Source organism: Microcaecilia unicolor, chromosome 1 (assembly GCF_901765095.1).
Source record: "Microcaecilia unicolor chromosome 1, aMicUni1.1, whole genome shotgun sequence".
In the NCBI taxonomy this organism is placed as follows: domain Eukaryota; kingdom Metazoa; phylum Chordata; class Amphibia; order Gymnophiona; family Siphonopidae; genus Microcaecilia; species Microcaecilia unicolor.
The window spans coordinates 262,789,714-262,802,118 of record NC_044031.1 but is presented as its reverse complement, the minus strand read 5'-3'; the positions used below and the strand labels follow the sequence as shown (position 1 = coordinate 262,802,118).

At 44.0% G+C, this 12,405-nt stretch overlaps 1 protein-coding gene across 1 annotated transcript in view; it reads left to right on the top strand.

Annotated features, from left to right (window-relative positions):
- Positions 1–11,628, top strand: part of CMTM6 (CKLF like MARVEL transmembrane domain containing 6) — a 28,569-nt gene extending 16,941 nt beyond the window's left edge. The window contains exon 4 of the mRNA XM_030205999.1: positions 9,953–11,628. Coding sequence (XP_030061859.1) covers positions 9,953–10,114 — 162 coding nt within the window. The 3' untranslated portion in view covers positions 10,115–11,628. The remainder of the gene's footprint in view (positions 1–9,952) is intronic.
- The last annotated feature ends 777 nt before the right edge of the window (positions 11,629–12,405 follow it).

Here is a 12,405-nt window from a genome sequence, read left to right as displayed (position 1 = left end):
CAGGGTGGGGGGATGAAACAGGAAAGGAGAGGATTGAGTGCCTGTGTGCTGGGGTGCAGGAGCTGGGGAAGTATGTGCAGTTGGAGGAGAGAGAAAGCTGGATACAGGTATTCAGAAATTTAGTTATGGGGGGTTGTCATTTAGGGGGCAAGTGCATGCTGTAGGAGGGTGTGTGGGGTGGTAGTCATTGGGACAGCTGTGGGGGGGGGGGCAGTTGGAGATTTGACAAAGCTATGGGTATATGTGCGTGTGCGTGCTAGGGAAAGGCAGAGAGCGCTCTCATTCTGCCTTCCCTGAACACGCACACATACCCCAACAGCTTTCTGTCAAATTGCCCCCAACTCTCCCCCCCCCCCCCCCCCCACACACACACAGGATATGACCGCCATTCTATGCACCCTCCTGTGGCATAGAGTCTCCTTCCCTCCTTTAGCAGGGAGAAGGCAGAGAGAGAGAAATTAGAGAGGGGGGTATCCAACTTGAAAAGGCAGCCCATGTGCTAGGAAGCTATTTGGAGTGCTAGCGACTGCAGAAGCAACCCGTAAGGAGCATCATTACTGAGGAGGAGACTCTCTAGCTGCCCTGTTGGTATGGTGAATTTAATATTTTTAAAGTTTGGTTCTGGGTTTTGTTTTGTTTTTTTTGGAAGGGGGGGGGGGAGAGGGATCCAGAGAGGCTGCTTCTGGGGGTGAAGATGTGACAAGGCTGCTGTTTGTGTGGCTGGGTAGGCCATGAGCGAGGCTTTAGGCTGTGGTTGCTGGGAGTGGGTGAACCAGGGTTAAAAACTGCAGCTGCTGTGGGCAGTGGAGAGAGCTAAGACTGCAGCTTCAGGAGGTTGGTGGGTGTGTGCACCACCCCACCTTCCCTCAGTAGCTGCAGCTTTAGCCTATCTCCTGTTGCCATATATGCTGCAGGTAGGTAGGCGATGATGAGACCAGTAGCCTCTTATCTACGCCTTCCCTGCTACTGTAATAAATAACTTGTGCATCACCTTGAACACAATATGAATGTGTGATTTATAAATGTGCATAAATAAAGAGAAATTCCATTCATTCAAGGTCTGGCTCCTAGGTCTTAAAACTTTGGGGTCCTTTTACTAAGCCATGGTAAAATGTGGCCTGCAGTAGTGTGGGCATGTGTTTTTGGTGTGGCAGGCCATTTTTTACCTCTTGGGGGAAAGGGGGAATTTTTTTTTAATGGGCTGGGAAATGGGTGTGTGTTTGCTAAAATTTATATTTAACTCATTTTTATTGATGGTATACATGACATGTCATTGTACAGATTATGTCGTGTATAATGTATCTTCAGGTACCAACAATCATTTTTCAAAATTTTCTCCCCAACTATCTTCCCCAACCACTACCTCTTTCGCCTAAATTTCAATTAAACAATAATTACCCCACCCTCCTCCCAACCTTCCTTTTATCTACCCCTTATTCCTCCACTTCCCCATGTCCATTGTCCATCCATCTATATTCTCTTAATTGTTACAAATTTAACAAATAACTATGTTCTGCTGGGGTTAGTGTATTCCAAAAGGGAGTCCACTGATTTTGGAACTGCTTCCCCTTTACTGAGTCAGTCTACAATACCCACTCGTTCCATATGTAATAACCATAGCATTTTCATACGCCACTGCTGGATCGTTGGGGTTCTAGGAGTCAGCCATTCCGTCAGTATGACTTGTTTGCTGATTATAATGGCACATTTTACAAATGCTGCAAATCCTCTTGTTTTATTGTATCCCAAATCCAGGCTCTCAAACAGCAATGCTGGATTGTATCTCCATTTTTGGTTCCAAAGTATATTAACGTACTTTATAATGTGTTTCCAAAATTTTTGTATTTTTACACATGTCCAATACATATGGCCCAGGCTTGCACCCTCTGCCCCACATTTGGGGCATTCCCCCCATGGAGATAATCCCATGTAAAATGCCCTCCTGGGAGGAATGTGCAGCCTAAGGGCAAATTTATATTGTAACTCCCAGTGTGCTGCTTGTGTGGTTGTTTTCCTGATCGAGAGGATATGGGCCTGTATCTGTGTAGCTGTTATGTTCACATTGAGGTCTGTTGTCCATTTCCTGGACAGGGCTTGGTAGTCCAGCTCTCTAGCACTGTCTTTTATATGTTGGTGGTGGTAGGAGAGCGGCACCTTTTGTTGTGATTCGATAGAAAATGCGTCAGATAGTTCTTCCTGTACATCCTCTGCAAGTGATTCCCAAGGCAGTGAGTGCACATAATGTTTGAGCTGTGCATAGAAAAAATTATCCTTCTCCAGCACCCCAAATTCAGCCTGTAATTCAGAAAACGGTTTCATGTGTCCGTCTCTTGTTACCACCTGCAACAGATATTTAACACCACATCTCTCCCATCTCCGAAACGTGCCATATAGATTGCCCGGTGCAAAGGCCGGGTTGCCACAGATAGCTAAATAGGGTGTCATTTTTGATGTAAACTGATGCAAGTGACAAATCCGCTTTCGCAAACATCATAATCCTGGTTTTGTGCAACACGTAAGGGGTAGGTACCTCAGATGTATGTAGATATGTACTGAAATGTATTCCTCTCATGGTGGCCATTTCTATGTCTGTGGCTGAGAATTCTTCCGTATTGCGAAACTAGTCATTAATGTTTCTCATGCCACTGGCAATATTTAGATACTTTATATTCAAAAGTCCAAGGCCACCATATTGTACTGGGATGCATAACGTTGCTATAGGTAATCTGGCTTTACACCCCTTCCACAAGAAGCCTTGTATCATAGCCTGCAATTTTCTCTCATCACGTCTTTAGACAAATCGGTAACAATTGCATTATATATAGCCATTTGGGTACAATCATCATGTTAAACAAGGCTATTCTTCCTAGTAACGATATCGGAAGTTTTACCCATGCATTCAAGCTAGCCCTGGTTTCTCGCATCAATCTTTGTACATTAAGATCATATAATGTATCTAGGGCAGCTGGGATCTCAACTCCCAGATATTTCAGTTGGTCGGGCACCCACTTAAATGGAACCCATCGCTCCCAATCTTTTGTCTCACCCACCCCCACCGCCATTGCACATGACTTACTCAAATTTAATTTAAAGCCATAGAGCTGCCCAAACCGTCTTATGTTATCTAGAAGTGCTGGGACCGACCCCTGCGGATGGAGCATTATCAGAAGCAAATCATCTTCATATGCCAGCACTTTGACACCACGGTCTCCAAATCTTACCCCTTCCACCCCCTTGTCCCCCTGCCAGAGTATGTATTAAAGGTTCTAAGGATATCACAAATAGCAGTGGGGATAGGGGGCAGCCCTGTCTCGTGCCTCTCTGAATTTCAAATTCTTGCTCTTTCAGGCTGTTGACCAATACACTGGCTTGTGGTTCTCTGTACAAGAACTTGACGGCATCCAAATACCACCCATCTAACCCTATATGCTCCAGTGTAGTAAATAGATGATCCCAGTGTACTTGGTCAAAGGCCTTTTCGGCATCTAGGCCAACCACCAGCGCAGGGGTCTCTCTTTCATAACAGGCGGCCATAGCTAGCAAGAGTTTACGTACGTTCTGTGTTGGTCTATTTCGCACAAACCCTACCTGTTCTCTCCCTATAAGTTTAGGCAAAAGCTCTGCAAGGCGTTTGGCCAGCATTTTCGCTAACAATTTAATGTCTACATTAAGTAGGGCCTGTATGAGTCTGCTTTTTAAAACCCTCATCCACACCCTTGTCACCTCTCGTTTAGACTACTGCAATCTGCTTCTTGCTGGCCTCCCACTTAGTCACCTCTCCCCTCTCCAGTCGGTTCAAAACTCTGCTGCCCGTCTCATCTTCCACCAGGGTCGCTTTACTCATACTACCCCTCTCCTCAAGACCCTTCACTGGCTCCCTATCCGTTTTCGCATCCTGTTCAAACTTCTTCTACTGACCTATAAATGTATTCACTCTGCTGCTCCCCAGTATCTCTCCACACTCGTCCTTCCCTACACCCCTTCCCGTGCACTCCGCTCCATGGATAAATCCTTCTTATCTGTTCCCTTCTCCACTACTGCCAACTCCAGACTTCGCGCCTTCTGTCTCGCTGCACCCTACGCCTGGAATAAACTTCCTGAGCCCCTACGTCTTGCCCCATCCTTGGCCACCTTTAAATCTAGACTGAAAACCCACCTCTTTAACATTGCTTTTGACTCGTAACCACTCGCCTCCACCTACCCTCCTCTCTTCCTTCCCGTTCACATTAATTGATTTGATTTGCTTACTTTATTTATTTTTTGTCTATTAGATTGTAAGCTCTTTGAGCAGGGACTGTCTTTCTTCTATGTTTGTACAGCGCTGCGTATGCCTTGTAGCGCTATAGAAATGCTAAATAGTAGTAGTAGTAGTAGTAGCTTTTTCTGGGTCTCTTCCTGGTTTTGGGATCAATGTTATCAAAGCCGTATTTGCATACCTCGGAAACCGCCCATTTAGTGATCACTGCTTCAAAGTATTCTAGTAAGGAGGCCAAAGCCTCTGATGGTAACGATCGATGATAATCCCCCGTGAACCCATCTGGGCCTGGTGCTGTCCGAGGATTTTTTGATTTTATAGCTTTTTGTAACTCTTTTATCGTCAAGGGTACATTTAGCTTTTCTACGTCCTCTATTGTTAATTTAGTCATTCCCGATTTTGTTAAGTAGTCCTTTATTTGTCTACAGTTTCCGGTCCTCTGGGCCGAGTACAGACTTGAGAAGTATTCTGTAAATATCTGTCCTATTTGTTCTCGTGAATTTGTTATCTTCCCTTGTTTGGTTTTCAAGGCCATAACCACCCGGGTCCCTCCCCAGTTTTTAATGACTTTAGCCAAGAGTGCCCCTGATTTATTCCCAAAAATCTCTGTTATCTATATTTATAATAGAAAGTGGATCTGGTCTCTCTTTCATGTAGCAACGTGTTCAGCATTGTCTGCAGTGTCTTTATCTCCTCTAGTCCTGCTGTACTAGGTCTACGCATACAAGTGCGTCTAGCCCGCTGTAGTTTTCGTTCTATCTGCAGTATACTAGCCAGCCTACGTTTTCTTCTCCGGCTACAATATGCAATTATGTCTCCCTGTATCACCGTCTTAGAGGCATCCCAGAACAGCTCTGGCTGCGCCTGTGCGTGTTCTGCATTGTGATGTGTATATATTCTTCCCATTTGTTGCATAAGTACTTTTGAAAATGTACATCCCCATGTAAGTAGGCCAGGAACCTCCAAACCCCTCCTTTTAATGTATCAGCTGGGAAATCTAAATCCACCCAAATCAGTGCATGGTCAGATATCTCCTCTGGCCCCACTTCTGCTGTGTAAACCATATGGAACAGGGTCCGATTCGTTAAGATATAGTCTAGTCGTGCCAAGGTACCATGGGCCCGAGACCTGTGAGTATATTCCTTGTCACCAGGATGTAAGACTCTCCAGACATCTATTAAATCTAGCGTTTTCTGGAAATTTAAAAATTCTGTAAGTCTAGGCCCTTGGTAATGGGCAGAAGTTGGGTTTGTAGAGTCCATGTGCGGGTTAGAAACTAGATTGAGATCCCCCACTACCATCAATTGCGCTGTCCTATGTTGCAGACAAGCATTAGCTAATTTACCAAAAAAGCCTGGTTCGTGCCCATGAGGGCCATATATATTTACCAGAAGAAATTCTAGACCCTGCAGCCATATGTGTAAAATGATATATCTACCTTTTTCCCCCCCTCGCCACTACTTTGGCCTTACATGGGAGTCCTTTTCGTATTAGTATTGCCAACCCCCCTTTACGTCCCTGTGAAGCTACGTAATGACATTCTCCCACCCATGCTCTTTGTAATTTCTCATGTTCGGTGGCATCTAATTGCGTTTCTTGGAGGCACACAATATCTACTTTATGGCGTTTCAATGCTTGCAATATTTTGGCTCTTTTTATAGGGGTACTAATGCCCCCCACATTCCATGATAACACGCTGGCATATCTCTGATCTAGAACGTGTTCCTGCCCTCCGCAGGGGCCAGGCCCCTATTTCTCTCCTCCCCCAGTCCCATTGAATAATGTGCTTCTCACAGTGAATTATATCATGTGTAGTTCCCTACACCCACGTACATAGCCTTCTGTTACATTGCAACTTTCCTTCATCTTCCTCTCCTTCCCACCCCTCCGCCCCTACCTCTACCTTCCCCCCTCTATATCTAATTCCTTCCATCCACCAATGGAGTGCCTTGGTGGTGGAATAGGACCCCGTAAGGTGCTTGGGACTCCCGCCTTCTACTGTGTCACAAGTATATTACATTAAGAACATATTATGTATTTTGTACCATACAGACCAGCCTGAGGTTTCTTATCTCTTTTAATCTGTCCATGCCGGCATTCACGCAGTGTCCAGTATGTTATTGTCCAAAAAGTATTGCTTGGCCTCCGCTTCTTTGTTAAAAATGTGCCACTTATCTTGTATTTGCACTCTCAGTCGTGCCGGATATTGAATATTGAAACGGATTTTCTTGTCTACTAGTGTTTTGCAAGTAAGATGTAATTTTCTGTGCTGTTCCTGCACTTCTGCAGAGAAGTCTTGAAATATCAAGATATTTCTCCCATTGTACTTTAGCGTATCTCGTTTGATCTGGAAACCTTGCAGTATTTCCAACTTATGTCTGTAGTTTAAAATTTTTGCCCATCTCCATTTTCCTTCCAACTCGGTGGGCCCTCATGATAATCAGTGGTCCTAGTGAATCCGTTAAGGCCAACTCTTTACTCAGCCATCTTTCCAGCCAGTCTTCCAAATTGCGTTCAGGCAATGACTCTGCCAGACCCACTATTCACACATTATTTCAACGGGGCGCAATTTTTCCAAATTTTCTATTTTGGCATTTTGTTCTTGTAGCTGAGTTCGCATGTCCGCTAAGTCTGGGCCATAGCCACGTGTATCATCTTCTATGGCGGAGATTCTCACTTCCGCATCACTTACATGGGTCTGTAGGCCATCCAACATAGTATGAAAGCCATCCAATTTACAGTCTAATTCTGCCCATTTAGGTGCCCATGCCTTCATTATAGCTGTCGTTAGCTGCTCTAATTGCATCTCAGAAAAGGATTGGCGCTTCAACTGGTCTGTCGGCCATTTTGGATTCGCTACTTCTAATCCAGGTTGGTCAGTTATTTGTTTGTAATTCATCTCTTATATCATGTTTTAGGGCGGGAGGTCCTGGAACTCCTGCACGCTGCAGCTGCTTAGCTCATGGCACCACCGGAAGTCCACCGTGCTTGCTAAAATTTAAACTAGCGCGCGCCTATTTATGGCCTGAACCCTTAAAGCCACCCATTGATCTAGCGATAAAGGCTCACGCACAGTAACCATTCAGCGACCACCAACTGCTGATTACCGCCAGAAATGCTTGAGAGGTAGAAAATAAAATAATTCCTACCACTGGAACGAGAGCTTGCCAAATCTGAAATTACTGCCGGGGGTGGGGGCATGGTAGTCTGGCGGTAGTCTAGTTTTGATGCATGGGCCCTATTGCTGCTTAGTAAAAGGGACCCTTTGTCGAGTCCTGGCTTAGAGATGTTCTTCATATTTCCATATCCCAGGGGCGTAGCTAGGTGGGGGCATGGGCCCCCACAGATTTAGTCCTGGCCCCTTCTACTTTCGACCCGCCACCACAAGGTACCTTTGCTGGTGGGGGTCCCCAACCCCTGCCAGCCTTAGTCTTCAACGCCGGTCTCCGCCGCGTTCGCTGATCTGTGCTGTGAGACCAGCGATGAAGAAGACTAAGGCTGGTGGGGGTTGGAGACCCCCGCCAGCAAAGGAACGTTGCAGGGGGGGGGCTGAAAGTGGCATGGAGGGACGGCAGCTGGGGGAGGTGGGCTAAAATGTGCCCCCTCCCACCTTGGGCTCTGGACCCCCTCACACCGAGGTCTGGCTACGCCCCTGCCACGTCCCCACTTCATTAAAGCATGTGCTGTAAATAGAAAAGAGAAATTACTTTATTGCCAGAGGATCACCTGAAACTGAGCAATGCTGTGTAAGCGTGGAAACTTATATAAGCATCACCCCTCCGAAGGGACACTACCTTGTAAGTGGTGGAGGGGCTTCCGTGTTTCAATGACTCAGAGGGCTATGCTGTAGGGTTACCCATATCAGACAGGCCTCTGAGGAGAAACCAGACAAAGAGTGTCCCAACCTGGAGGATCCAAGATGGCGTTGAGGGAGGACGTATGCTAGTTGAGTTCCCGTTTTACACCAGAATGCCTGAAGAAGAAGGCGCGCTCCCCAGAGAATGGGGAAGAGAAAAGGCAAAGCCATGGTGTTGTCCTCCTCGAACATGGCTGGGGTTCCCACCACTTCTCAGTCTATTTTGGAGAGATTCGGGGTCATAACGTCGGGAATATCGGTTCCTGCTTCGGGGAACAGCAAGGCTTTATTGCCGAATCTCAGTGGAGAGGGAGTGACTTTGAGTCCCCCTGTTGGCACGACACCTCCAAGACCCGGAAACAGTATTGCTTCGCTATGGAGGTCAATAATGGAAACGCCCGAAGTGGGTTAGGATTTTCACGTGACCCGAGGAGGTCCTGGCGCAGCATCGACTCGGATAATAAACCAACTGGGGGATTGGAGAGTGAGCTCTTCCCCCCAAAGATATCTGGAGCGGTTTCTGTGGAGAAATTGGACTTGGTGAAGCCAATAATGTCATAATGGACGTATTATAGGAACTGCAGCAGAATGTGAATAACTCTCTTCTTCAGATGTTTACAATTTTTTACTGTGTGAGTTAAAGAATTTATATTAATACCTATCTAACAAAGTGGAAGTCCAAGTTATAAAAATAGAGACTTTGATTACGGAAATGGCTTCTCTATGAAAATCAGACAATTTGGTAATGAAGAATAGTTATCTTTCTTGTAAAAATTGGAATTTCTGGAGAACCAATTAAGGGAAAAAAACTTGAGAATGATAAATTTACCTATAATATCCTATATGTCAGCTACTGAATTCTTGAAGAAATATTTCTCTGATACTTTGCTAATACCTTCTGATAGCCACCTATTGGTGACTAAAATTATATTTCCTTTATAAATCTTCCTTATCAGAGAAAAGAGATGTAAGTTTAACCGACATTTTGGAAAATTCAGAAGTTATAGATAGTTATATTATTAGTGACTTTCGTCATTGATTTAGATAGGAACAATGTTTTGAAATTGTATTTCCGATACATGGTTGATAGTTTTTTGGGTTCAAAGATGCATATATTTCCTGAACAATCAAGGGAATCGCAGACTGGGAGGTGTGAAGTCTTGGCTTTTAAGCCAGGAATCATTGCCCTAGGTGGGACATTCCTAGCGCGATTTCCTTGTAAGTGTTTTATTTCCTTATTACTTATTTGTTTGAACCTAAGAAATTAAAAGAGTTTGTGGAAACAGATGAAGAATGCTCTGCAGCAACTTCCTTCAGTTACCACTGTACCGGCTGCAATAACCAATTAACCTTCCTCCCTCAGAAAATGTGAAGTGTAAGATTAACCATTTTGAGTTTTTTTTATTTTCTTTAAGATTGTTTTCCTGATCTTGGATCTTCCAATTGTGGACAATTATGTAAATATATATTGTTGAGAGAAAATGTTTTCCTTTTTATATTAATTTCTGTATTTCCTTACATTTATGTGATAAATGTGAATGTAATTAAGTAAAATGATAAATAAAGTTAAAAAAAAAAAACTTATATAAGCATCATCACATGAATCAGACTGAGGCCTGACTAAGTGATGATGTTGGCCTGTCTCTTACGATGTACTTAAGGTCACAGGACTTGTGAATACACAGTAACATAGTTGATGATGGAAGATAGACTTGCTTGGTCCATCCAGTCTCGTGTTGTAGTAGATCTGTTGATGTGTATGAATGGACCAGATTCATTTTGAAGCAAGCTTTTTTTTCATGATGTCTTATGAGATTTTGACTCTCTTTCTTGCTTTTCAGGCCTTTGGATTTCTGGCAAGTTTGGTATTTCTGATTGACCTTTATCTGCTGTATAGAGACGGTGTCTATCCTTGTAAAGCAACCAACCAAAAACCAGATAACCGCAATGTCGTGAAAACACCGGGGCCTGAGAGTTTGCCGTTGAATACGGAGCCACAGTGAAGTGCAGTCAGCGGATGGTGCATAAGAGTGAAGTGATCCAGGTTGCTTTCCCTCTGCTTATTGATTTAGGATCACTGAATCTCCTGTACTTACTCCTCACCAGCTCTTGAGTTAACAAGCTCTGCTGAAAATTTATGACTTTATATTAAGGATTTGGAGATCAAAAGGAACAAATGTAATGTGGGAGGAATCGTGTTGCTAATCTATTGGCAAGTACATAGCAAACCACTCAATATATACATTTGTGATGTGATACAACATGTTTCTTGTATCCCTCCAACTCCCATTACCCAATGATTCAACGCAGTTAATAAAAAATGAAGAAGAAAAGAAAAAGAAACCTAAAACAAAAATGAAAATATTACGATAGATTACATGTAAACAGATACGTTTTTAAATTCTTACGAAATTGAAAATAACTAGAAAAACTGTGCAATTCATATGGGAGTGAAAGCCAGAACTGAGGAGCTTGATAGCAAAATGACAACTCCCAAATCTTTTTATATTTAATACCAGAAGAAGAAGGAAGTAACAAATGAAATGGATCTCTTAATCTCAAAGTATCATGGACGAGAGGAAAAGCGATCAGATTAAAAAAAAATATTCTGGATATGTGCCATCAAGCATCTTAAAAGTCAAGCAGGCCAACTTAAACAAAATTATAAGATGAACAGAGAGCATTGCAGTAGCCTAAATGGCTCAAAATGCAAGATTGTACCAAAACAGAGATATGAGCCCTAGCAAAATAAAACATTGGATATAATAATGAAGTTAATGTAATTACAAAAACAAAAAAACATTTTGAGTTAAATGATGAACTGTATGTACATTAATGAGTGATATCTGAGTACAAGGCTGGGGAGGAGAAGGTTTATTCAGTTTTTATACAGCTGCCCTCTAAAACACGTTTTCAGCCTGTTTTGTTCATTGTCTGCAGGAATCTGGCTGCAGCCTGGTGCTAAGCAACTATGAGCTCTCTAAATTGTCTCCACATAGTGCCTTTTCATTTCAGTCGAAGTATGAGGTAAAATTAAACTGCCCTTTGTTTTTGGTTCCACATAGATGTCTGATCAGGAGCATGAGGGGCATTTTGTAAGATCTCAGTGCTGGTTACTGTCCACTCTGACAAATGTATATATTAGATTTATTTTTTTAAACAACATTTTAGGCATAAAATCTGAAATTGAAGCCCATGAAGCACCTTACACCCTTCAAAAGTGGCTTTTCCTGATAACAGTAGAATGGGTATTTTATTGTCTTCAGTATGTACGGTCAGTAAAACAGCTGCATAGTTGATCTATTACAAGTAGCATTCAAGTAGACCTCCATGGTTAACAGCCTCAAACGAAATAGTCCCATTTTGATACTTCTGACACCTTGGTTTGCTTTGCTCTCCTTTTTGGAAGCAAGAGATACACGTTTAGAAGGAAATCCAGAGGTGTGTGGCTTTGAGGGGCATAATTGAATGGGGATGACCATCTCTATGGACGGCATCGCTAAGGAGCGGGGAAACCCGTATTATCGAAACAAGGTGGGCGTCCATCTTTTGTTTCAATAACACAGTCGGGGACGCCTAAATCTCAACATTTAGGTCGACCTTAGAGGTGGGCGACCTAAATGTTGAGATCGTCGACCATAGAGATGGGCGACCTCGATTTTCGCCAATAATGGAAACCGAGGACACCCATCTCAAAAATGACCAAATCCAAGGCATTTGGTCATGGGAGGAGCTAGCATTCGTACTGCACTGGTCCCCCTGACATGCCAGGAACACCAACCGGGCACCCTAGGGGGCACTGCAGTGGACTTCAGAAATTGCTCCCAAGTCCATAGCTCCCCTCCCTTGTGTACTGAGCCCCCCAAAACCCCACTCCCCACAACTGTACACCACTACCATAGCCCTTATGGGTGAAGGGGGGCACCTACATGTGGGTACAGTGGGGTTTGGAGGGCTCAACATTTACCACTACAAGTGTAAGTTAGGGGGGGGGCCTGGGTTGGCCTGCCTGAAGTGCACTGCACCCACTATAAACTGCTCCAAGGACCTGCATACTGTTGTGATGGAGCTGGGTATGACATTTGAGGCTGGCATAGAGGCTGGAAAAGAATGTTTAAAAAATTATTTTTTTTTGGGTGGGAGGGGGTTGGTGACCACTGAGGGAGTAAGGGGAGGTCATCCCCGATTCCCTCCGGTGGTCATCTGGTCAGTTCGGGCACCTTTTTGATGCTTGGTCGTGAAAAAAAATGGACCAAGTAAAGTCGGCCAAATGCTCGTCAGGGATGCCCTTTTT